This window comes from Panthera tigris, chromosome F3 (genome assembly GCF_018350195.1).
Source record: "Panthera tigris isolate Pti1 chromosome F3, P.tigris_Pti1_mat1.1, whole genome shotgun sequence".
Classification (NCBI taxonomy): Eukaryota; Metazoa; Chordata; class Mammalia; order Carnivora; family Felidae; genus Panthera; species Panthera tigris.
In genome coordinates, this window is record NC_056678.1 from 12,792,448 (window position 1) to 12,819,099 (window position 26,652).

Below are 26,652 nucleotides of genomic sequence, written 5' to 3' on the forward strand. Positions count from 1 at the left end.
ATTCTGAGAAGAAAGGGACCACCTGGGGCAGAAATCATCAGAGGAACACCTTTGTGGGGAGAAGGAGCGTCTGACCTCGGCGAGAGCCCATGAAGGTGCGCATTCAACATGGCCCCCTTGTGGAGGCCCCACGACAGAACGGGGAACCGGACTGAGTCAGTATGCCAGTGAGCCAGCACTTTAGTAGGCTACCGTGATGGGACTGGGTTTGTTATTGTTGTTGTTGTTTTTAGAAAGAGCAAGTCTAGTGGCAACGTGCAAAACGATTAAAAACAAGAAATAGAACAGAAAGGCTCATCAACCTAGGAGGGCAACGTGTAGAACCTGGTCAGGCAAAACCATTAAGAGGTACCAGAAGCAGCAACAACACAGCCCACGAGGAGTTGAGATGTACGCGTCCTAACTCCGGCTGTCAGCGCACGATGGAGGACTTCGGACAACTTGGACGCCTGTTAACGAACATTTCCTGACTACCTAATGCGTGCCAGGCACTATCCCGGGTGGAGATGTAAAAATAAGCCAAAGAGACTCTCGCACCCTCAAGAAGCTCAAATACTGGGGAAGAAATCAGACACACAAAGGTAATTTCAATATTAAACATTAAGTGGTGTCATTAAGGACAGGGTATTACAGGAATAGAAGGGAGGAGCATTTCATTAAAAATCTGACCGAGCCATTTTACCCCTCGGTCTCGAGTTCCCGAGCTACCAATCGAGGAGACGAGAATAAAGGAAGCCTCTGAAAGAATAAACTCCTACAATTCTGTGAATCTGGCATCGACAACAAACTCCAGTGTCCAAAGCTAGGATCACCCGAACACCGAAGGAGGGTCCCGAGGTAAGAACCGCCCACTAAAATGCTATCCGATTCCGGGTGCCACAGAGGGCCTGTCCCCTGGCTTACCTCGGGTGTGGCCTGAGGAACTTTGCAGACGGTCTCCATCCCCCCCAGCTTCCAGTGGCCGTCCTCACTCACAAACACAGACGACAGGCAGACGTTGTTGTGTGTCAGGTGTCCCTGGAGAAAAAGAAGAGGAAGAGGCTGCCGCTAGAATCTGTGAGGCAGAAGTTCTAAAGAACTAAAAACTGATCACTGAAAGAAGCTAAGGCAAGTCCGCCCACCTGTGGCATAATAAACGAAGCACAACTTTAAGGAGTGACAAACCGAACAAGCCTGCATATGCATTACGAGGTCGGAGGGAAGGAAAAATGCGATGGACAGGCTTCTGTTCTCTCCCCTGCCCAGTGAGGCAGGTTAATGAAATAAAGGCATGACAGCGGGGCACAGATTCTGCACGTCCCCGCCTCCACGCCAGGCAGGAGGGATGGTACGCACACAGGTACACGTCGTCATGGCCCGGAGCGTGTGCCTCCCTTTAAAGGTGAAGTTTATCTTTGCTCCCCTAGGCTGCTGTACTAACTCTCTCCTCTAAATTCTTTCTCACCTACATTCTAGCACAAACTCAGAAATCTTCCCCTGAAATCTTGTCAGGAGGCCTTAAAAATTTCTGCCGGAAGAAGAGGAAAATGGAATAACGGTAAGGCCCACTAGAAATATCTCATAGAGCACAGATGTGACAGAATACGGGACCAGAAAACATAGTACAGTCAAATAAGTAAGAAGGAAGAAGGCAATGAGAACAGAATTCAAGTACGTGTATGTTTTTTCCCCCAAACTGGAAATCATTTCAGTAGACAAGTGCGTTTTAAATATCCTACTTGCCAGAAAAGTGTGTACATATTTTGATATAAAACATTCCAAGATATATATATCCGTTTTAAAGGAAGGTTCAGAATAGTACGGATGGTATTTTTGCATTTGAGAAATAAAGGAGACTAGGCGTAGGGACATTTGCTTTATGCACACACGGAACATGTCCGGAGGACCAGGCTCATCACCGTGGTCGCCCCTGGAGGGAGGTGGGGTCCAGGACTCACGGTGGGGGGCTTGCTCTTCCCTCTATGTGCTCCCACACTGTCCGGGCTTTTCACCATGTGCACGCACTTTTTCCAACAAAGAAAATATACCTCCACATGAAGCCCTAACAATTCTTTAACGTTTGTTTGATTTTTTTGTTTTTTGGGGTTTTTTTGAGACAGAGAGAGACAGAGCATGAGCAGGGGAGGGGCAGACAGAGAGCAAGACACAGAATCCGAAGCAGGCTCCAGGCTCCAGGCTCTGAGCTGTCAGCACAGAGCCCGACACGGGGCTCGAACTCATGGACTGCAAGATCAGGACCTGAGCTGAAGTCAGACACTTAACTGACTGAGCCACCCAGGCGCTCCTGCAATTCTTTATATGCATCTTAGACAAGCTTTTAAGAGATGATAAATCCAAAGTGATATTTGGAATCTGTCCCCCATTAATAGGCAAAGTGAAAAAAACCTAAAAACATACACTGAGATGAGTCATATGCAAATGTTTCTAACCTGTGACTGGTCATTTTAATCTTGGAGGACGACCAAAGGCTTTCTTACTTCAGAATGCAAATTCCATTAAGAAACAGCTCCATAATACTGTCCAGAAACAGACCAGAAGTAAACAGAGGAACTACCCTTATCCCCGTGACAGTGAACCTGACCGCAGTGTTAATAGACTGGCTCTCAGTGGCACCACCTACTCAAAAAGAAGGGAAAGTCTCTTCTGAAGAAATGGTCATTTCCTTCTTCAAAATCTAAAATGGAACAAAACTCCTGGAAATGCCCACAGCGGCATTAGCGTCAAGGCTTTCTCTCTGTCTTAAGAACAGTCATACAGCTGCAGCTATTTTTAGGGAAAGGCTTACCCCAAACTCGAGGGAGACCATCGTCAAGGGAGTCAAGTACTAGGAAACACTGCGCAGGGTCAGAGGGCTGGCCGCCCGTCCACAAACCATCTGTCTGTGGCACCCCCGTGCCTTCCGACGTGCGGGTTTCCGTCAGGAAGCTTCTGAGTCAGAACGGTGCCTTAGGATTTTGACACGTCCCGTGACTGCCCCCGCCCCCCAACCCGGTCTATACCAGAGCCTGTGAGCACACTGCGTGCGGGCCGCTTACTCTGTCGTGAAGGAAGACGAGGGCCAGCAGTACGTCGTAGATGCCGGCACAGACCTCCGCCGAAGACAGCACTTCCAAAGCCACTTCCAAAGGCTGCACTCGCTCGGTGACCAGATGGATCCCATCCGCCTCCACGGTGCACGATAAAAATCTCAGCAGGCAAGGGTGACGAAGTGTCTTCAGATGCTTTAAACACACAAACAGAAGGGGTGGTGAAGTTAACGACTCAAGACCAGACTGACGGCAGTCTCACGTAAGTCGGGGTGAAAGTCAGAAAACGTATCCTCGCAGTCAAGGTCCTGTCCAGCTCCCCTGCCCCCAAGACTCCAAACAAGGCGAAGGAACATCTGTGACCTGTTCTGACTTTACCAACATTTAAGTCACTCTACGGAGACCTGCAGCTCCCTTAGGGCAGTGTGAGCCCCCCAGGAGCCCAGGCCTCCCGAAGATCACTGCTATCGACTCTGAAGCAGGTGCCCAAAATAACGACCGGAGAACTCGACAGAGCACTCAGATTCTGGAGCAGAGTCAAAATGAGGAGAAGACACATCGTGGGGGTCCACGTCCTGGGTGAGGGATGGCACTTCTCGCAGCTGCGCACGACGGCGGGCCCCGCTCGCACAGCAGTGCAGCAAACGTGACTAGAACTCTGACGGAGACCCTGCCACCTTTCCGGCCAGAAGAATGACGGGAAGGAACCAAGGCAAGCCTGAGTCCGAGGACATCCCAGAGGCGAAAGGAGTGGAGAAGGAGACATTCGAGGTGTCTGTCCGCGCACAGGTCTCAGACCAAGTCCCGAACCGACGTGGACAAAGAGGGCCGACACCAGCGCAGCAGAGTTTTGAGAAACGACCTGGGGTTTGAGCACCACGCACAGCAAGAGCGGGTGGAGAGTAGCTGGAAAACTTGAAGCCTGAACCTGAGGGGACTGACGGCCTGCAGTCAAAACCTCAAATACCAGAAACACCAACAATCTCCGGAGGATTAAAACAGAACCAAGAGTCTATGCGACAGGACATTCAAAATGTTCAGCATGCAATCCAAAATGCTCTCACTTAACAACAACAAAAAAAGTGAAAAGACAATCAACAAATATCAACCCCAAAATACACCGGATATTAGAATTATCACAAAGAATTTAAAACAGTGTAACCATTATATTATAACCATTCTCCCCTAGAGGTAAAGGAAAACAGTTACGAAATAAATAGAAGTTCTCAGCAGAGAAAGAACTGTTATTTAAAACAAGTGGAAGTTTCATTATTTTTTAAAAATAATTGTTTATTTTTGAGAGAGAAAGAGAGAACATGAGCGGGGGGAGGGGCAGAGAGAGAAGGGGACAGAGGATCCAAAGCAGGCTCTGGGTGGACAGCTGACGCAGGGCTTGAACTCACGAACCGTAAGATCATGACATGAGCCGGAGTCGGACGCTTAACCGACTGAGCCACCCAGGTGCTCCAAAATAAGTAGAAATTTTAGAAAGGAGAAATAAAATATTAGAAACTAATTCAACGAGAGAGAAACAGAGCACGAACAGGGGAGGGGCAGAGAGAGAGGGAGACACAGAATCCGAAGCAGGCTCCAGGCTCTGAGCTGTCAGTACAGAGCTCGATGCGGGGCTCGAACTCATGAACCGCGAGATCATGACCTAAGCCGAAGTCGGACGCTTAACCGACTGAGCCACCCAGGCACCCCAAATGTTCTTTTTTAAAGTAATCATAGCCTCGGGAACCTATGTGACAATAACAAAAGGTCTAATGTATATAACTGGACTCCCCCACCCCCCCCCAAAAAAAAGAATGGGGGCATAAAAATTGTAATGGCTGAGAACTTTCCAAATTCAGCCAAATACTAAAGTTTACAGATTTAAAAAGATCAATGAACACCAAACAGGAAAAAGCAAAGAAAACCACGGCTGTACATGTTATCATCAAACTGGTGAAGATCAGATAAATAAAAAACCTCAGGAGGCAGCTAGAGGGAGAAGCCTGTGCAACCTGCAGGACACCGAGCAAGGCTTGTAAACCTGTCATCGCACGATGGGGCGGAGGGGCATGGAAGACGCCACTTGGGACAAAAACCCTCAATATAATGTTCGGTTTCATCTCATAAATGAGCACTCAGCATGGAACATTCCAAAATACCTTCTTGGAAGAATGCGAGCTCCCATAAGAGTCTGGAACACAGTGCTGGTTCAAGGTTTATATCAGTCATTTCAAACTAGCCTATTAGGTGAGACCACAGGAGAATCTTCTGAGGAAATGAATTTGCCCAGTTTCTTTTCTTTTCTTGTAATAATCCCAAACTTCGACAACTCTAGGAATAGCTCCAGTAGGATTTCTTGTTTGTTTTTAAGAAGAAAGCTGTTACCCTCCCTGAGTCACTCTAATAACAAATAATTAAGAAAACTCTTGGGGTGCCTGGGTGGCTCAGTGGGTTAAGTGTCAACTCTTTGTTTCAACTCATGATCTCACCGTTTGTGGGTTCGAGCCCCACATCAGGCTCTGAGCTGACAGTGCAAAGCCTGCTCGGGATTCTCTCTCTCTCTCTCTAAATAAATACATACATACATACTTAGAAAATTCTTTAATTCTTAAACTAATAGTTTAAATACGAACTATTAATTCGTACATATAGACGCAAATACAGCAAAGACCCAGATGAGCCAAGAGTCATGCTAGCAAGTTGGCTGAATGTCTGAGCTTAAGTGGACAGAACTGCTTGCAAGGGTCTTTTGAGCTATGGTTTCTGAGTAAAATTATGCAACCTCTTTCATATTTTTTTCATTTTAAGAATCATCTCAAGTAATCTGCAAACCCAGCATGGAACACTTTTGAGTTTTTACTTTTGCCTGTTCAGGAAAAATTATTCATTCAGCTTTTATTTCTTAAGACTCTAATTATTTTCCTTTGGTTGTACGTAAAAGAAGTTTTATGCTTCTAGTAGTCAGGGCAGACTAGTAAGTCAGAAGAAATATCACCGGGCTGAGTACTGGCATTAAATACAGAGTCAGTAAATTTCACCTAATTAATACATGAAATAATAAATTGCAATCTGCTTATTTTTTTAACCCTACATTCCCAGGAAAATTCTTAGTCCAAAGTGACTTGTGCGTTTAATAAAGGCAGAAAGGAATAACTCATAGCGTGATTCTGAACACGGCACTTAACTGGCCGAGAACGTCATGTGTCTCTCCCCTTCAGCACACACGATATTTTGCATAAATTATGCATACAGACTCACAGGGAAGTCAGCAATTACGAATCAAATAGAAACACTTCTTGACTCAAGATCCTGTTGCTCCAGAACAGAGGGGGCAAGATGCGACCGGGAGATGTTCTCAGGGAGCATCGACCAAAGAGAGCAACGGCTCTTGTGGTGGAGGGAGGCGACTTTGTGGAAGGAGTGCCGAAAGTACCTGCCCCTGAGTCACCACATCCCCGTTCTGCCCATTCTGCTCCAGGCGAATCCTCTCAGAGGATTCCGAGCAAGGACTTTGATCGTTCAACATGAGCAGCACTGGATAACCTGTCAACATCTGTACTTATCCAGGCCCACACAGAGACGTTAGGTGTGAGAGTCAAGACGTGAATATAAACTACGTCTACTTTTTAGGACGGGTTAGGACACAGCTATCCAGAGAATTAATTCAAGCCTTAGCGGCTTAACTTTTCATTACTGTAAGTTCTATCTCGTTCGCTATTTCACTTTGGGAACTGCACAACATAGTAGCTACCAGCTCACGTCCACCTGCAAGTTTTTCGACAGGAAGCAAGCCATAGTTTCATTCTGTTAAAGAAATATAACAAAGTAACCAGGACGCCAAAAACGAGAGAGCAACAACTCTCAGAGAGAAATACTCTGGCTGCTTCTGCTGAGATGCAAATCTGAGACAAAGACAGAAGCACACTCTGTCTTTGAATGCCCACGAGCTAGAGGTTAGATGAGACACAGGAAGAGGAAGGGATAAAGAATCCTGTGTTGGAAAGCTTGTACCTGAGGTGCTAAGGGAGTATCCAGGTAGAGATATTCCACAGGCAAGTGGGAGTGTGGACCTGGAGCTGAGACCAGAGGGCTCAGCAGTTACTTCGTCGGGGCAGAAGGCCAGACATAAACACCAGAAGAGAAAGGACGAGAACCTGAAGTCTGGAAACTGTTGGGGAGAGCCGAGGCTGGGAAGGAGCCTGCGCCATGTGGAGGTGGCCCAACACACCTGGGGGATGGGGGCACTTCTTAAGTTCTTCTGAATGGATGATGATCAGGAACCTTGGAAGAGAACCATGGAGGGCGGTTGATTTATTAGAATAAGGGTTGTAAACAGCACAGAAAAGGGCGAAGGGGGAGAGGAACAGAAAGAGCATGTCAGTATATAAGGAAGAGCGGTAAAGCTCTTCCCCAAGGGGAAGGCAAGCGATCTTCTATTTCTTCCTCATGACCACACACTGTGCAGCCCCAAATATATTGACCAACCCTTCCAGAAAGGGGCCTGAGTCATGGAGAAGAGCACAGTGTCTCCCAAGGCAGGTGCACGGCATCCACAAACGCACTCCTCGAGCTAACGTGGCTGCCTGGTTACGAATACACTCAGGGTCATTCACGAGCTTGTCCTCACCACGAGGTCCCACCTAAGCACTGGGATTAGAGCAAACTACGGGAACCACACTCTGACTTAGGAGTTATCATTCCTTACTATTCCTCAGAAATGAGTCCTAACCACCGGTGAGAAAATTATACTATTATGGCTAGTGGATTCAAGATAAAATGACAGGATCTGATGGACTTGAAGAACTTTTAGTATCGTTTTGTTCAACTTTCTTGGCACACATATCATAAAGAATAACATAGTGCTAAAAAACCTTGGGGCTCAGTTGGCTAAGCGTCCAACTTCGTCTCAGGTCATGATCTCACGAACCAGGAGATCAAGCCCCACATCAGGCTCTGTGCTGTCAGCACAGAGCCTGCTTCAGATCGTCTGTCCCCCCCCCCCCCACCTCTCTGCTCCTCTCTGCTTGTGCTCTCTCTCTCTCAAAAATAAATAAACAAAACAATGTTAAATAATCTCATGAACTTATTTAGAAAAAAAAGCTAAGAAAGATGATAAATCTCTAGTACTTCACTAATAACAGTCACCCTCATTTTTTTACTTAAAAAACATGCGACCTTATGAGATGAAGATAATAGGAAGTATGTCAGATATTAACTGCAAGTAAGAATACGACAGTGAAGCAAGGCATTTTATCTTTTGCAAAATTACAATAAAAGAAGTTTTAACAGGGGCAGCTGGGTGGCTCAGGTGGCTGGGTGTCTGACTCTTGATTTCAGCTCAGGTCATGATCTCGCAGTTCGTGGGTTCAAGCCCTGCATCAGGCTCTGGGCGGTCAGTGTGGACCCTGTGTGGGATTCTCTCTCTCCCTCTTCTCTGCCCCTCCCCTGCTCATACACACTTGTGTTCTCTCAAAATAAAATGAATTTAAAAAAAAAAAAAAAAAAGACGCTTAGGGTTGTTCTATTGAATTATATTCCAAGGTACAATCACGTTTTCTAATCAGAGGCTGGGGTCCCCTGACAGTGCACAAGCACCTGCTAATACATTGGTCCCCTTCCAGGATCAGCATCTGGAAGGTGTGAGCCAGGAGGACCCCCTCCCTGAAGAGGAAACTGAAGCCTCTAAAAGTGAATGAAGCGACTAAGGTCCCTCAGCAAGAACCAGAACCCGGGCCAACATTCTTTCTGGGACATCACAATACTCCTGGAAAAGAAAAAATAGTACCTGCAGTTTCTAAACTACTTTATTTCTAGGTCCTTCATCAATACGCTAAAGGTGAGCACAGTATGTTCTATACAGAAGGTGGATCAGTATGTTGTACGCCTGAAACTAACACTGTCAACAACTATACTGAAATTTAAAAACTGAAATGCAGAAACTAAAAAGCTAAAAATGAAAATTTAAAAGACATAAAATAAATAAACTTTACAAATTAAATCATATACTTACCAAAATGTCAACACTTACAGATTTTTGCTAAACTCGATTAAACTCTACCTTAATTTAGCCATGGAAAATTACCTTCCGAACTTCCTCACTAAAACAATATGATAAAAGCTCTCACCCTGCGTTTTCCGAAGCTTTTTGGTTCCAACATGTCCTGCAAGTTGGAGATTTTCCCACGAGGGAAGGACAACTACGTTCTTTTGTTGTTGTTGTTTAATGTTTATTTTTGAGAGAGAGAGAGAGAGAGAGAGAGAGAGAGAGAGAGAGAGAGAGAGATACAGGGCATGGGCATGGGAGGGGCAGAGAGAGAGGGAGGCACAGACTCCGAAGCAGGCTCCAGGCTCCGAGCTGTCAGCACAGAGCCGGACGTGGGGCTCGAACCCACGAACCGCGAGATCATGACCTGAGCCGAAGTCGAGAGTCCGACGCGTAACCGACTGAGCCCTCCTTCCTCCCCGCCCCCGGCGCCTCAGGACAACCACGAAGGTCATGAACAAAAACACGAGTCCTCAGGATCGCCCTCCTGTGACCCTCGTTAAGTTCCGCTTCGTATTTCTTAACAGGACTCGAGCCAGTGACCCCCCCCCCCCCCCCCAAACGCGAGCGCCGCCGCGCACGCGGTACCTTGGCGGCCTTGTTCACGCGGTCCTCGTGGTCTCTCCGGTACACGAAGACCGAGGCGCGCCGGCCATCCTGCAGCGCGGCGGGGTGCACGGCCAGGCCGGCCGGCAGGGTGAACGCGGGCTCCGTCAGCGCGTAGCTCTTCAGGGCGCTGCTCTCCGAGCCCATGCCTTCCGCCGGGAGGCCCGGCACAGCTGAGGAAGGAGGAAAACACCTGCACACATAAGCCTCCACCTGCGGGGGGGGGGGGGGGGGGGAGGGAGATCACTGCGTGCGGGGCCCCTGCCGCTCCCACCCACCCACCCACCCACCCGGCCCTCCAGTCCCCATCGGCCAGGCCGCCCACAACAAGGACGCCAAACGCTGGCCAAGTGCTCCCCAAGTCACCGGCGGTGCCTGTCAAGGAACAACTGAGGCTCTAAGAGAAAACGCACCTACCAGGCCACGTGCAGTTACTGCCCCTCGCGACCCTCCCCCCACACATGTGCGTGCGCGCGCGCGCGCCCACGCGCGCACACACTCACTCACTCACTCACGGAACGGTCACAGCGCCAGCTGATCAAAACCAGAATAAGATCACCCGCGCTCCCTAACCTGCTCGCATATCCTGCCTCACAGGAGCCTGTTGCAAAACGTCATTATTCACCAATGAGAAAACTGCTGTATGTCTATAATAACTTAAAATTAGAACAAGAACCAAACAAACTGGAGAGTAGTTCTCTCAATGATGAAAAACGTGTTAACAAATGGAGAGTTCACGCGCCGGGCAACGGCCCGGGAGCACCAGGAAAACAGTGGGATAGAGACAACTCTCTGAACGCGATGACAATAAACATAAGAAAAGAGGGTGCCTGGGTGGCTCAGTCTTGGGACTCTTGATTTCCTGCTCAGGTAGTGATCTCCCGGTTTGTGGGTTAGAGTCAGGGTCAGCGCTGGTAGTGTAGGGCCTGCCTGGGATTCTCTCTCTCCCTCACTCTCTGCACCTTTCCTCTCTCTCAAAATAAGTAAATAAACGAAAGAAAGAAAGAAAGAAAGAAAGAAAGAAAGAAAGAAAGAAAGAAAGAAAGAAAGAAAGAAAGAAAGAAAGAAAGAAAGAAAGAGAAAAGAAAGAAAGAAAAGAAAGAAAGAAAGAAAAGAAAAGAAAGAGAAAGGAAGGAAGAAGGAAAGAAAGAAAAAGAAGGAAGGAGGGAAGGAAAGGAAGGAAGGGAGGAAGGAAAGAAGGAAGAAGGAAGGAAGGAAAGAAAGAAAAAGAAAAAGGAAGGAAGGAAGGAAGGAAGGAAGGAAGGAAGGAAGGAAGGGCGCGCTCCCACTGCTCTTCAAAGTCGGGCCAGGTAAAAAGGGGAAAGTGCAAAACTGTATCATCCCAGATGCTAAAAAACCCACACAGACAGGAACACCTAGAAAACGCAGTGATAGAAAACAGATGAGTGGTTGCCTGGGGTAGGAGCCCCGTTACAGGGACCAGGAGAGGGGAAAGGATTGCAAGGGGTGTAAGGAGACTTGTGGGGGAACAGATTTATTCACTAACTTGATTATGGTTAAAGGTGATAACAAATACCGAAACTTTTAATTGTAGGGTTTAAATATGTTCAGTTTATTGTACATCAATTATACCTCAATAAAGTTGTATCTGTGTATGTGTCTATATACATACAGATACACACAGACATAGAAAGCCCTGAAAAAATGCTCAAGTATTAACAGAGGTTTGCTGTCTGTGTTGGATCACGAGGAAGTCACAGACAGACATGCACCTGCATTTCCAAACCTTCTACACTAAGCACACACCTTTCTTTACAACGGGGGTACAAACTTCCAAGGCTACAGCAGGCATTGCAAAGTGGCCCCACAGTATTGGGGGAGGAGCAGAGGGCCCTGCGTGCGACAGGCACCTGCTGACAAGGCCTGCACTCTGCAGGGAGCGGCCGTCACAATGTCCCAGCCAGGCCTGCCAGATCAGGTCATTTATCATAAGGATCCAAGAGCCTGAATATTTATGTGGAAATCTCCGCATTTTTCAGTGCTGGCTCGAATGTGTTTAAACCTGTACGGGCCAAATCACACACGTTTGAAAAATCTGTGGCAGTCAGTCTGCAGTCCTGGCTTTACCATAATATAAAAAATAAAACATAAAAAGAGTTCTTACTAACTCTGGTGGACGTGGTAAGAAGTTGCCAGTTCTAAATAACATGGCCAAAAATTCTACGGAGACCTTTAAAAATTTCAGTTTAAAAATTGCACGCTTTGAACAAACACACACCCAACGATCATTATACATAGACCCTCTACTTAGATTTTTCTGTTCCGCTTTGGAGAAGTTCCACACAACACTTTCTGTGTTACCAAAGTATGAGGGGCTGCTGAAGACACATGCCTAAAACAGAGAATTCCAAGTGCTTACAGACCCACACACATCGTTATATAAAGAACACAACATGGACAAAGCTAAAACGATCTAAAATTGAAACTGTTCAAAAATCCAAGAATACTTCTGAGGATAAGAACGAAGTCGTCTTCGTAACAAACCCACTGGGCTCCTCCCTATTCTGCAGTTGACCTCAACAGCAGGGGGATAAACAGTATTAAAAATGCCAAGTATCCAAACTATGTGTGACGCTCACCTTTCTACCGGGACTACAACTGAAGTGTCTACGCGGGCTCACGGAGAAAAGCAGCTCCCGTTAACTCCCCTGTTCTGGAGACGGCATGGTACCTGTGACAACACCCCCGCTGAACAGCGAAGGTCACGTTCAGCAGTTGGAGGTTGCCCCTCTCCTCTAGGACACAGTTAATGGGTCAGGTGCCTACCCTGGGCCAAAGGGCAGTCAATTCACACATTAGCCATCTCTAGGACCCACGGCCAGGTCTTGATCTGCCTCGGGAATCTGAACGCGCAAGACATATTTCTATTTGCTGAAGGTAAAAGGATGCCATGAGGTGGAGTCAGGGCCACGGCCGGCCAAAGCCACGAAGAAGCAGAAACTTGGCAAGCACAGAGGAAGGCAGCTGGCAGAAGGAAGAGCAAACACTGGGAGTAGCTTCGTCAGATCTGCAGGGGCGCACTACTACCCTCCATCTCGAGGCTTCCAGAAGCCCAGCTGGAAATGCACTTCCTCACCGCCAATGGACAGCCTTACAACCAGGGCTGGCATGAGGGGGCAGCTTGGGTGGTCCATGTTCTTTGACCCCAGCTGCCATTTCATCAGCAGAAAATGCCTACTTCTCTAGCACCCCTCTGTGAGAACGGAGGCATTAGTCAGAGAAGTGTTACTTTGAAGAGTGTGTAACGGAGGCCAGTCTAACTTCCTTCTCTCTTAGCCGCAAAATACAGCTTTTCAAAACCAACACGGGGAACTGCAAGAAAACGAAAATCCTCTTGGGAGGAAAGCACGGTGTTCGTGTAGTTTTAGCATTCGTCCCCAAAGGAGATAAGACGGCCACCAGGATGCAGGGGCGGTGCTCTGGCTGACTGGATGGCACTCGGCAGAGGCACAGCAAGGGACATATAGTTTACTCGGTCATTTCTCAATAGCAGACTACGTCGTTGCCAGAACACTGGGCCCAACAACACCTAGAGTTAGGAAAGCTTTAAGCGGTTAAAACCAGTAGTTTTTCTTAGCAGTGGATATATTGGGTCTAAGACCCCAAGAAATACAACTTAAAAAAAAGAAAGGGGGGGCGCCTGAGGGGCTCAGTCAGTTAAACTTCTGACTCCTGGTTTCAGCTCAGGTCATGGATCTCATGGTTTGTGGGACCGAGGCCGTGTCAGGCTCTGCGCCGACAGCACGGGGCCTGCTTGGGATTCTCTCTCCCTCTCTCTGCCCCTCTGCTGCTCGCACTCGCACTCTCTCTCTCTCTCTCTCTCTGAAAATCGACAAACATTAAAAACAAGAAAAGAGAAAGAAAAGAAAAAAGGCAAGACGAGACTCCCTTTCTGGGGACAAAGGCTGCCATTTTACTGTTCTGAAAGCGTGATTAACGTGGACAGAAGTCTTCCCACATCAGGACTGCAATGCTCACAGAAGAGTAGGATTACAGCCTAAGTGCAGGGCAAACTTCATCAGGTGGCAACAAAAAGATGTCCTGTTGTCTGCTTTGAAGTCAAGAAGTCACGAGAAAAAAAAAAGTTACAAGAAGACAGAAAAGGAGAGCGTGGATATTCTGCAGAATTTACCATCCCCTCTCTCTATAATTATGATGTTGGGCAAGCTCTGCTCTTTAAACATGGGTTCACCTACCTTCCTCCACCCTTTGGCTTCCTTGGGCAGCACATCACATTTCCGGGCCACCTGTGGACTATGCAAGCGCTTGTCTAGGTCACCGGGCAACTCCTACTAAGAAATCGATGTCATCTGGGGAACTCTCTCTCCCTCTGTTCTTCCACAGCAATTAATCGAGATGATCTTGGTTCTAGCTCTCTTAGCTTGGAGGTTCCAAAGATAAAGGCTTGCACCGTGAGTTCTAAGGACGCCCTATACTCATCGATACTTTGGTATCTGGTGCTAACATTACTCGGGCCCTTTGCTGTGATCTGTTTCCAGTACACGTTCCCTGTAATGAACTCAGTCCAGCATTGCTAGCTGACCAGCAATACGTAAAGACGCCTTTACGGACCAAAACAAGTAAGCATGATTTCAGCTAGGATTTGAAATGTTACGTGGGTACGCACACAGGTCCTTAAAAACAGCATTAACGGTGATTCCCGAATTCAGGACCCGACTCAGTATTCACATGGTTTCCTAAACACGCTCTTCCGAGAAATGTTTCATCTTTATTCTTTAAAAAAAAAAAAAAGGCACTAGGCAAGGACACAGCCGGCTGGGCCTCCGGGGGCCCGGCACTCGTCTTGGAGCAGGAACGCAGGCGGTTTCCCGGCGCGGGCGCGACCCCCGGCTCCCTCCGGCGGCACCGCGCACACTCGCCCGACCCGCGGCGGGGATGGCTGCCCGGGGGCCAGCGGGGTCCCACCGCGACCCGGCTCGGGGTGGGCGGGGACGGCGCTCCCGCTCGCCGGCCCCTCACCTTCCACACCTGCCCGCGAGGCCCGGCTCCGCGGCTTCTTTCGCTGGCTCCGGCCGCCAGCAACGCGCCGGGCGGGGGTCGCCCCCGAAGCCCAGAGGCGAAGGGCGCCCCGCACCAAGCAGGGGGAGGCTGCGCGGAGGCGGAGGGCACAGCTCAACCGGCAGCGGCGCCGCGCCGAGCGCGGACCCGCGAGCGGGGCGCGCGCCCACCGTCTCCGCGCCCGGCCCGGCCCCTCCCCCGCGGCCCGGTCCCGCACGGACGGAGGACGCGGCTCAGGGCTCCCTGTTACCTGCGGGAGGCCGGCGGGGGAGGCGGCCGAGGGTCTTGGCTCCGGTCCCCTCTTCGCCCCCTGTTGACACCAGCCACCCTCGCCTACCCTGTGAGGCTGTGGCCACTACACCCACAAATCTTCGGGGGGTATGCTCCCTCCGACACCATAGAGACGGGTCCGGAAACCGGACAGAACGCCAGCCTTCAGCCCTCCGACGCCACCACTGAGGCGAACGAACCCGGAACCGAGAGAGAGAGAGGCGGCACAGGTGACGCTCAGGCCGGCGCCATCTTGAGTGTGGGCGCCGGTGCCGGTCGGCACTTCGCGCCCTGCTCCCAGCGGCCTGGCTGGTTTGTGAAGATGTCTCCTCTCTTGGCGTTTGAGTCGAACTCGCGAGTTTGTCTTGATATTAAGTTTTAGGCTTTTAGCCGCGCGGTTTTAATTTGACACCTGCCCGAATCCAAAATGGCCGCCGTCGCCTCCAACAAATAGTAAAGGGGCTGGTCGCAGAAAAGAAGTATGGAAATTGGCCTGGACTTTTAGGAGAGTGACGTCACTCACCCCCGCAGCCGCGATTGGTTGCGCCGCGTGGGCTGAAGTCGTGCGGAACTGCGGCTGAAGCTGGCGGAGGTGATGGTGGTTCAAGCTTAAACCTTTGAGTCGGGAAGTTTGAAGTTACGCTTAATTCAGCGTACATTGGGCTTAATCATGTTAATGGTACCTGTTAATGGTTTCTACTTAATAGGATTCTGTGTGTGTTTCCCTGTTCTCATCTGTATGATCGCAGTAGTGGCAGCCATCACTACTGCTTAATACAACCTCACAGTTGACAGCTGACCTCAATAATTTGATCATCCAAAACTTGTAGTTTCTTTCTGGGAACTGAAAGTTTCTGGTCGCTGAAAAGGTTTAAGATGGATAAGGACACCACAATTTCCTCCTGAGGTTAAAAGAAAGCAACTAGGCCTAATTTTGCTCCATATTCAGAAATGTATTAAACGCATGTTTATTGGGAGGTAGGCACATACAGTATTTAATCTGCCGGATAAGCTTGACAAAGGCTGAGCTGTCTATTCTGGGTCAGCACTGGCCTATAGAAACTGAATTCAAGCCACACATTAACTTCGCTAGAAGCCACCTTAAAAACATTTCATCTTTTTAAAACTTTTTAATCTTTAAAGATTTAAGTCTTTAAAACTTTTAAATCTTTTACTAAAGAAAAAAAGATGAGGTGAAGTTAATTTTAATATATTTAAACACAGTATATCCGGAAGATTGTCATTTAAATATGCATTCAATAGTAAAAAAAAAAAAAAAATACTGTGTTACTGACATTTTTTGTACTGTCTTCAAAATCTGCTATGTATATTTTACAATTTGGACTAACCATATTTTAATGCTCAGTAGTCACCTGTGGGTAGTGACCATCATTTTGGAGAATACAGCCCGAGGCCGTGTGACCACCACCTTGCACTAGAAAGTTGAGAGGCAGAAATGGGTTCACCTACCTCCCTCCACCCTTTGGCTTCCTTGGGCAGCACATCACATTTCCGGGCCACCTGTGGATGATGCCACATAGTCACCATCTGGCAACCAGAGATCTTACAGACCAGTGGTAGAGCCAGCACCATTAGGGATGCAGCCTCCAATGGAATCTCCGAAGGCTGAGGACACCTTGAATTTTTAGACCCTGTTCATTCAGATGTGGAGAGCATTTTCTAAAATATTTTAAACAATTCACCCAGCTTGAATTCTTTTGGGAGCCCATTTCTACTAGTCATTATGATAATTAATAAGTTGTTACTTTTGCCAATAAATACTCACTTCTGACACTCATCATGTTAATTAGCAAAGCATCCAGTGCCATCAGCGATCCAGTTGGCTAAAGTGTTTGTAGCTCCATCTCTGGAATGTAGCCTTTCTGGAATGATTCCAGCTAGCAACCTCTGGAGTGTAGATTCCTGATTACTAGAGTGCTGCGTCTAGGGCATAGCTTCAACCAATTAACCCACGCAGAATATTCCACTGTCAATGCGGAAATAATTTAAATCGCCAACAGACATCATGACACCCATGCTTTAAGGAATATTGGCATCGCTTTGGAAACTGTGAACACTATACAAATGTTGCAAAATTTAAACTTCATGTTGTTACACACTAATATTTATTCCACAAATATTTAACATATACCTTTTCTGTGTCATGTAGTATGCTGACCACTAAGAAGGAAGAAGACACAATCATTGCAAAAACGTGGGTTCAAGGGGCCCAAATAAAACGTTTTTTTTTTCCTTTTTGAGTGATTGAGGATGTGTGAGTAGCTTAATGCTAGAAAAGTTCTCTTAGTTTTGGGAAGTTCCCTGCCCCGGCTTCAGTATGTAAGTTTCAAGCTACTGTTGTGTGAGGCTAGATAGGAACTAAATGACTCTACACTTCCCTGATTCCTCTAAGGCTTTCCTGACATTTGCTCCTTGTTTACTTAGTACAGCGAATACTTTATTTTTTCTAATGTTTATTTATTTTTGAGAGAGAGAGAGAGAGCGCACAAGTGGGGTAGAGGCAGAGAGAGAGAGAGAGAGAGAGAGAGAGAGAGAGAGAGAGAGAATCTGAAGCAGGTTCCAAGACGCAGGGCTTGAACCCACAAACCATGAGATCATGACCTGAGCCGAAGTTGTATGCTCAACTTACTGAGCCACCCAGGCTCCCCCAGCAAATACTTTATAAATGCTCATGGTGTATAAACCTCTGCTGTAAAGACTGAGGAAACATCGGCAAACGAAACAAGATTAATTCCCTGTTCTCACAGGCCTCAAATTTTAGGGGTTTGACGGATGAGGGGAGAAATAGACACTAAGTGTATAAATGAACAAAGGTTAGTTTCCACAATGGTAAGTTCTATTAAAAAACAAAACAAGGTGTTGAGGAGGAGGAATTCTACTCTGCTCTTCAAGATTCTTCCAGCTCTACTAAGGATTAAATTGACATGAAACAGATGAACAGGAAAAAATCAAACAAAAGTTTAATAACATGAGTACTTCCTATACACATGGGAAAGACCCAGGAATACTAAGTAACTCACCAAAATGGCCAAAGCCATCACCTTAAATCCCATCTCCAGCTAAAGACAGAAGGGTTTGTGGTGGGGGAGACATTTCTGGAAGGTTACCAGGAAAAGTCCAGTAAACAAGGATAAGGGTAGTAGGTAGATTTAAATCCATTTCTTCTCCATTGATAACAGTTTCTAGAGATTTAGGGTCATCCCTCTTTTATGAATGGAGATTTCCCTTCTACATGTAAATATCTCTTACAAAAGGGTAATTTCTTTTTTTTTTTTTAATTAAGTTTATTTTTGAGAGAGGGAGAGAGAATATGCAAGTGAGGGAGGGGTGGAGAGAGAGAGAGAATCCTAAGCAGGCTCTGCACTGTTAACATCAGAGCCCGATGTGGGGCTGGAACCCATGAACTGTGAGATCATGACCTGAGCCAAAATCAAGAGTCAGATGCTTAAACGACTGAGCCACCCAGGTGCCCGCCCCCCCTCCCCCTTTTTTTAAAGAATAGTTTTCCAGCCCCACCCTCCTTCCTATAAAAAAAAAACCTTCCCTTTATACAGCTTTTCAGAGCTCCCCTCTGCTTGCTAGATGGTATTCTGCCCCATTCTGGAATCGTTTAAGGAAGCCGGCTAGATCTCCAAATTTATTCGGTCGAATTTTGTTCTTAACAGAATGAATGGAAATATAGAAGGATATCTACTAGTCTGTTAATGGTCCCTGTATAGGGTTAGAGAGGGGATTACTTCTTTTGCAATATGTATCTGCATATTGCTTTGTGTGTTACAGTGAGCATATGTTACTTCTATAATTTTGAATTTAATAAAGGACTGAGGAGCTGAAATGTAGACTTAGATTGGAAGCTCTTGCGGTCTTACATCTATAAAACTGGCCTCGTGATTCTTCATTATGTGGTAACAATGTTGCAGGGGGGGCATGCAATAGTAGCTGAGAAGCATTTGATAGGAAAGACGGAAGGATACAGCACGTGCACATTTCCTGATAAGGTACAGATGGCAATTGAGTTAATGTCACACACTTAAGCCGAGAAATAGTGATGCATGATTCTCTGCGATTTTCTCAGTTGTCTTCAAAGCTGCACTTCTAGCTCAGAATAAGTTAAACATTATTTGCTCGATTTCCTTAAGAAAAAAAAAAAAGTCCCTCTTCTTGCCACTCCCCCGAGTCTTCCTGAGGGACTCCTGCTACCTCCCGAGTTACCCCCTGCTCCCTGCAAACACTCACCCCAGTCTATGTTCTAAATCGAGGAAGAAGCATCGAGATGGAACAACGGAGTGCTCAGACGACAAACGGAGTCCGCAAAGAGTCTGTCCCATGGTCAGCAAACATGTTTTTAAAAAAAAGTAAGCAAAGCTCTCCCAGAGATTTCAGAGCTCCTCCTGCAGGCTTTGGCCCCCACTTTAGGCACCAAAGTTCTTAAAAAACTATTTTCACTTTTTCTACCAACGTTTTTCTTCACTGATCCTCTTGATTCTTTCATTTACTTTTTCCCACCGTATGGGGTAAATAGAATCCAGTGACACTGTCACCACACTGGTTTGGACAACCAAGTGGACAGGAAAGACGCCTGTGTCACAAAAGTGCAAAGGATGGCACCACCACTGCTTCCTGTTCTTTCTTTCTTTTTTTTTTTTAATGTTTATTTATTTATTTTGAGGGAGGGGGCGCAGACAGAGAGGGAGAGAGAGAATCCCAAGCAGGCTCCACCCGGCTGTGACCATAGAGCCTGATGTGGGGCTCGATCCCACAACTGTGAGCTCATGACCTGAGGTGAAATCCAGTGTGGGATGCTTAACCGACTGAGCCACACGGGAGCCCCCCCTGCTCTTTCCAGAAGAGGCAAGAGTGGAAGAAGGGCTCATCTGCCTTTCCTACCTTCAAGACACCGAGAAAGACCTGATGGAATCAGGTAGACGAGTGCTGAGATCAGAGTAACCCTACACAAAGTTTGTAAACAGGCATTTTAATAATAGAAAATCAGACCAAGGAAGAATGACTAGGTATTATATGAAAACGTGACCACACGAAAGAGTTTGGGGAGAGAACAACTAAAACAGAGGGAGACGCCATCAGACAAACTCACAACAAAGGCAAGGCTGGGGAATAAGCTTGGTCAGGTTTCAGATGGGGGCTCAGTACCCCGGCACTCTTCTGCTCCCCATGGTGGTAACCACATCGCTTAGGTAGATGGGTGCTCTTGGAACTTTACTGTGTCTTCATTCTGAGTGCTGTATTGCTGCCTAAGGAGTGGCGACAGTGATGAATAGAAAAACAAGATGTGGTATATCCATACAATGGAACATCATTCCTCCATATAAGAAGTATTGATACATGCTACAACACAGAGGGAGCCTGAGGACCTTCTGCTCTACGAAAGAAGCCAGACGCAAAAAGCCACATATTGTCTGATTCCATTTCTATGAAATGTCCAGGACAGGTAAATCCATAGAGACAGAAAGCAGACGAATGGTTGCCAGGGCCTGAGGGTAGAGGGGAAATGGGAATTGTCAAATGGTATGGCAATTTGGGGGGGGTAATGAAAATGTCCTGGAATTAGATCATTGTGAAGGTTGCACAACCTTACGGGTATACTAAAAAACACTGAGAGAACAAGCATGAGCAGGGGAGGGGCAGAGAGAGAGAGAGAGAGAGAGAAAGAGAATCAGAGAATCCCAAGCATGCTCCGTGCTGTCAGTGCAGAGCCTGACACAGGGCTCGAACTCACAAACCTGAGCCGAAATCCAGAGTGCGATGCCTAACTGACTGAGCCACCCAGGCGCCCCTGAACTGCACTTTCTTTCTTTTTTAAATATGGAAGCTTCAGGAATTTGTGTGTCTTCCTTGTGCCGGGGCCAGGCTAATCTTCTCTGTATCGTTCCCATTTTAGTATATGTGCCGCCCAAGCGAGCACTGAATTGTGCATTTAAATGGTGACTTTTACATGAATTATTTCTCAATTAAAAAATAAAGCCCACGTAATGTGTGTGAGCAGGCACAGGTGTGCATGTGAAGGAGAATGGATATATTCATCAGGTCATTGTGCAACACTTGTAACAAAAGAGAACTCTACATTGATAGCAGGGACTTGTGTCATATTCTGTGTTATTGTAACTGAACTCACGTGAGTTCACAGCGCGGCAAGTCCCAGATAGAAACTACATCAGGTGGAGTTGCCGCACAAAGTAAATTTATCTGCAGCACATACAGAGATCACCGGGAAAGGTTTCCAAAGCCGTGATTCCTCCAGCAAGGGTGGATGGGTTAGAAGGAACCCTTTTTAGGGTTAGAACGACTATTCAGATAAGGAAGCCTTGTCCTGGGATGTAGGGGCGGGCCTAAGGCTGCGCATGCGCCTTAAGGAAACAGGCCTATACATACTTTGTATATTATGTAAACGAGGTTTGTGCTCCTTCTTGGGCGGAGATCTTAGTATTATAATGAGGTACAGGTAGTTGTCAGTCATTCTAGTGGTCGCTCTATCTGCGCAGGCGCCAGTCAGGGGTTTTGCTCACTCCGGTCTGGGTGGTCCGGGCCTGCTGGAGGTCGCTATCAGTGGAGGGGCAGTTTCAGTTCCACTTGACCTGTATTAAGAGATAAGCTGGAGGGGCGCCTGGGTGGCTCAGTCGGTTAAGCTGCCAACTTCGGCTCGGGTCATGATCTCACGGTCCGTGAGTTCAAGCCCCGCATCGGGCTCTGTGCTTACAGCTCGGAGCCTGGAGCCTGTTTCGGATTCTGTGTCTCCCTCTCTCTGACCCTCCCCCATTCATGCTCTGTCTCTCTCTGTCTCAAAAATAAATAAACGTTGAAAAAAAAAATTAAAAAAAAAAAAAGAGATAAGCTGGAAAGAAGAGCTGAAGGAAAAATGTGGGACAAAGGTCGGTGAGTACCGGCAGGTGGGCGGTGAAGGTCGGGTCTTGGGGTCTAGCTGGTGACCTTGTTGAAAATCAAGTGTCAGAAAAACGGAAAATTAATTGGCAAATCATAAAGATGACATTAGAAATGCTCCAAGTAGGTAGACTGAACTAATCTCAATGAGAAATGATTGACAAGCTCAGATTCCCTTTCCAAAGTGTCTCATCGCATTTCTGGAGTTTGCAGATACCTTGAGCTCCCCAAACTTGCGTGGGTCTCCTTTTCAAAATCACTGAATTAAAACAGATTCCCTCATACCCAGCACTGGAAGTAAATGAGCTCTGAAAGTTAAGCGAATTGAAAAGCAACACTTCCTTAGCCAGCCCTCCTGGGATCTAGGCCTTGACGGGCAGCCCCACGTTCACCTGGCGCAAGCTCGGATATTCGTGTTCTGTGGGGTTTGACTTAACAGTCACACACTTGCCCAGTGCTCATTACACAGCCCACTTGAAACGTTGGTAAATTGCAGGTTAGGAGGAAAAAGCGGACTCATACGAGATACTTATTCTGCTTTTAAGTAGCAGTTACCAACCTCCAGATTCCAGAATCATTTCCTTCAGTTCCCCAAACTGCCAACCTAGCAAGATTAGGAGCCTCGGAAGAGAAAAGGAGTAGAGGAGGTGATGTGCATGTTAAACATTTCTTCTCACAGTTAATGAACTGCAGAGTTTCTATATCGAGTGGTCATGATGATCAAATACAAATATTTTTTAATTATTTTTATTTTATTATTATTATTTTTTTTACAGTGGAAGTCCTGTATATTGGACATCTGGCAAACAAGATCTTTCTCAATGCTTTCAGAGATCATGATTTGTAGTAACTGATAATTTTGCTGAGAGATGAATTTAAATTATTTGCACTTCAGAGTGGTAGGTTCTCTAGTGGTCTTCATTTGGGTAATAACTCTCATGAATTCATAATCTTCGTTATCTATGGAAAATACCTGTGGTGGTGATGGATGTGAAGAGAAAGTGAAAAGGCTTAAGGAAGTCCTAGTACTTGTGATTTGGAGGATTTCTATAGGCCTTTGGATGTATCCCTGATAGAAGCAACTGTCGCATCACAAACTTAGTACATAAGACACCGCGTACTTTGCTCACAAATTTGTAGGGTCTGGGCAGGGCATGGTAGGGCAGCTCATCTTGGCTCATGTGGCCTCAGCTGGGGTAGCTTGAGGGCTGGGGGCTGGGATCACCTGAAGCTCATTCGCCTCTGCCGGTTGACTTGTTGTCTGCTGGGACCTCAGCTGCAGCCACCTGCTGAAGCCCATACACGTGGCCTCTCCATGTGGCTTGGCCCTCTCACATCATGGCAGCTGTCTTCCAGAATGAGCATCCCCAGGGAAGGAGGCAGAATTGAAAGTATTTTTATGACTTAGCCTTCACCTTTATGACTTCCGCTTAACTCTATTGGTTGAAACAGTTTAAAAAAAAAAGTCCATCCATGTTCAAGGGGAAGAGGCATAGACTCCATTACTAAATGGAGGAGTATCAATATCACTTTGTAAGATGAGCGTGTGAGATGGAATATATGGGGGCGGACATCTTTTGAAAATACAACCTGCCGCATCAGCCCAAAACTACAAAAATTGAAACAACAGCGATTTATCATTTTTCACAGAGAGTCAACTTTCTGTGGTTGGCTGGGTGGTTCTTCTTCGGGTCTTGCTTGAATTCACAAGAGTGTGTTTTGGTGAGAGGTCAGCTGAGGGAGTGTGCTCAGCTGAGACGGCAGGGCTTCTGTCTCCCAGTTTTTCACAGCATGTCAGTCTCAGGGAGCGATCCACAAGGGCAAAGGCAGAGGCCCTGGACTCCCACGTCGTTTCTGCCACATTTTGTTGGCCAAGGCAAGATACAGGGTGAGCCCAAATTTAAGATGTGATAAAACAGTCTACCTCATGATGAGAAGAGCCGACGAATACCACGGCCATCTTTTTCAATCAATACACATTGCCTTCTGGCCCCAATGATTGACTTTCTGTTCCCATGCAAAATAGGCTCACCTCTTCCCCCCAAAGTCTCATATCATTGTGGCATTAGGCTCTGGCTTGTAGTGAAAGATACCATCGTAAAATCATATTCAAGTGAGGATGAGGCTTCTTGGGTGTGGTTTTCAGGGTCTCCTCTAGTATGGTTCCTCTTGATTCAGAGACTTGTGAACTGAAAGAAGTTAACTGCCACCTCCCGTCCACTCCCACCCAACACACAAAGGTGAGACAGGGACAGGATAATCACCAAGGATACTTGCATTCCGAAAGGGGTGCAATGGGAAGTTATTGTTCATTGCAGATCTGAAATCCTGCCAGGTACACCTGCAACTTACTCTGGGGTCACAGGATGTTCTTAGGGCCACTTAATGTCAAAAGTCTGAGCGCACTCTGTTTCTTGGAAGGCATTTTTTCTTTCTTTTCAGGATTCTTAAGGAAATTTCAGTTCATTTTCTCAAGAATTCTTCCAGAATATGCCAAGATAGATGTCACACCCATGTTTTAAAATTATTCATATGTTGTAGGGAAAAAATCCTTTTTAGCTCAGGGATGTTTTCTTCTATTATCTTCTTGGCTATTGGCCCTATACTGTTTTATTTATTTTTAATGTTTGTTTATTTCTGAGAGAGAGAGAGAGACAGAGAGAGAGAGAGAGACAGAGAGAGAGAAAGACTGAGCACGAGCAAGGAAGGGAGAGAGGAAGACATAGAATCTGAAGCAGCTTCCAGGCTCTGAGCTGTCAGCATAGAGCCTAATGCAGGGATCGAACCCACAGACTGTGAAATCATGACCTGAGCCGAAGTTGGACATTTGACCGACTGAGCCACCCAGGCACCCTGTTCCTATACTTTTTAAAAGGACTCTTTTATTGGAAAATCAACCAGTCAAATGTTGGTGCTCTGATTTTTACCTTCTATATTATTCATATTTAATCTATGTTCTTCTCCTCTGCTTTCTCAGAGAGCTTTTAAGAATTTTTCTTTCATATTACTGATTTTTTTTTCAGTATTAATTCTATTCTTTAATGGCTCTCTATTTCTGGCAAGTCTTTATCCCAAACAGTAGGGAGGTTCTGCTGTACTCCAAAGAGAACGTATGTTGAAGCCTAATGCATTATCACTCCAATTTAGTAGGCTTTCAAGAACGTGGCTAAAATGTATATGTGGGATTTTTGATATCTGAGGACATACCAGTGTTTTCTACATTCCCATTAAACTAGCAAAAACACAAAACTAGCAAAGACACAAAAGAATCCAACAACTCACCTCACTGAAAACCTCAAGGTATCCTCAAAGACAGAATTTGGGAAGACTTTTGCCAATAATCAAGAACAGCTGGGTGGATTTAGACCAGACCTCTCCAAGAAACGCTTGGAAAAAAGTAGGAAGATCAGTTTATCTTTCTCTTATTCTCTGTTTCATGACTAAAGACCAGGAGGTTAGTCACAGCTAATCTTGTTACAAGAAACAAAGACTCTAAAAGCAGCCCTTCAACTGTGTTGAAGAAAAACCATTCTTTTCTGTGGGACCTTCTGACCATCTGGCTTAGGCCTCTCCTGAAGATTCTTAGCATACCCCTCATGGCCTGGAGCGAGCCCTGGCACGCGAGGCCGAGTGACGGGCTTCTGACTGCCAGCTGTGATCAGAGCTGCAAGTGGTAATAGTACCAGGTTACTTTGTGTGATGTACGCCATCTGTCATTTCTGAAGCTTCCGTAAAGTCATGGCAAAATTTATAGCTTTCAGTTCTCTGCTGTGCAGAGTTAAGCACTAGGTGCTTATCCCGCGTATGGAAGGCGATAGGAAGGGGTAGAGAGTGTCCTCCTTCCCCAAGTCCCGACTGGACATGGTGGCTCTCCCATGTGGTAGGCATCATGAATCTTAGGAAGGTGACCAACACAGATGCAGCCGTGGGGGGACAGGAGGAGGAAACCGAACATGAGGAACCTATTCCTGGCCCTACGTGAGAAAGGACCTTCGGGAACTCTCAGAAAGAGCAAAAAACTCATGAGGAGAAATAATTTCCAGCTATACACCAAGGCCTAAAAGCCATGGCAATTTAGTCATTCAAGTAAATGTGACTTTAATCTGTAGTCAAAATTTAGTGAGGCCAGGATATTTGACTTACATATAAATGGTATTTCTAAAAGTGCCCAAGGCCAAAATCTTTTGTTGTCTGAAGTAAGAATTCTAGATATTCTTCCTTATTCCTTTAGTAAAATATTCCTTCATAAATAACGTAAAGGTAAACCAGCCCCTGCCTGAATGGAGAGTTCACGATTTCTAACTTTGTGAAGTTCCGGAACTAATGCAAAAAAACCGAGAGAGAGAGAGAGAGAGCACGTGCAGGTAAACCTCAGGGAGCACAGCCCTGGAAATGTTAGGAATCGTTGGTGACGCTCTTCCTAAATCAATTTACAATAGTATGAGGAAAGTTACATGTTAGAATGTTTGCTTTATCTTTCTATTAATGTCACTTATTATATTGCATGTTTTATGCTTTGTAGGTATGATAAATAATATTTAGTATTGAGGTTACTGCATTGGAAACATGGAGACAGGTCAGGTACTGACCAAATATATAAGCTTGGTCAAGTCTTTTGATGTCTCCTGGCCACAATTTTTTCAGCTGAAACAGCACGACAGGGTTTTGCATCAAAGACCCTTACCAGCTTTAATATTGTGTGGTTAAAATGGAAACTAAGACAAATAAATGTATGCTTTCAGAAAGATCAATTAG

The 26,652-nt window shown here is 46.4% G+C and overlaps 1 protein-coding gene and 1 non-coding gene across 10 annotated transcripts in view; both read right to left on the bottom strand.

Annotated features, from left to right (window-relative positions):
• The window catches only part of SCYL3 (SCY1 like pseudokinase 3), a 41,187-nt gene extending 25,803 nt beyond the window's left edge, over positions 1 to 15,384 (bottom strand). The window contains exons 1-4 of one of the 9 annotated variants that reach the window (XM_042977001.1): positions 14,960 to 15,384; positions 9,652 to 9,842; positions 3,036 to 3,221; positions 904 to 1,017 (exon numbers count right to left, since the gene is read on the bottom strand). In XM_042977001.1, the coding sequence (XP_042832935.1) occupies positions 904 to 1,017; positions 3,036 to 3,221; positions 9,652 to 9,816 (465 nt within the window). In that variant the 5' untranslated portion in view covers positions 9,817 to 9,842; positions 14,960 to 15,384. The other 8 variants (XM_042977002.1, XM_042976999.1, XM_042977004.1 and 5 more) reach the window with 8 other exon arrangements.
• A 5,432-nt stretch (positions 15,385 to 20,816) lies between these two features.
• Positions 20,817 to 20,923, bottom strand: LOC122236090. Its single transcript, XR_006214289.1, has one exon. It is a non-coding gene; the product is annotated as a U6 spliceosomal RNA (small nuclear RNA).
• Positions 20,924 to 26,652: the final 5,729 nt, after the last annotated feature.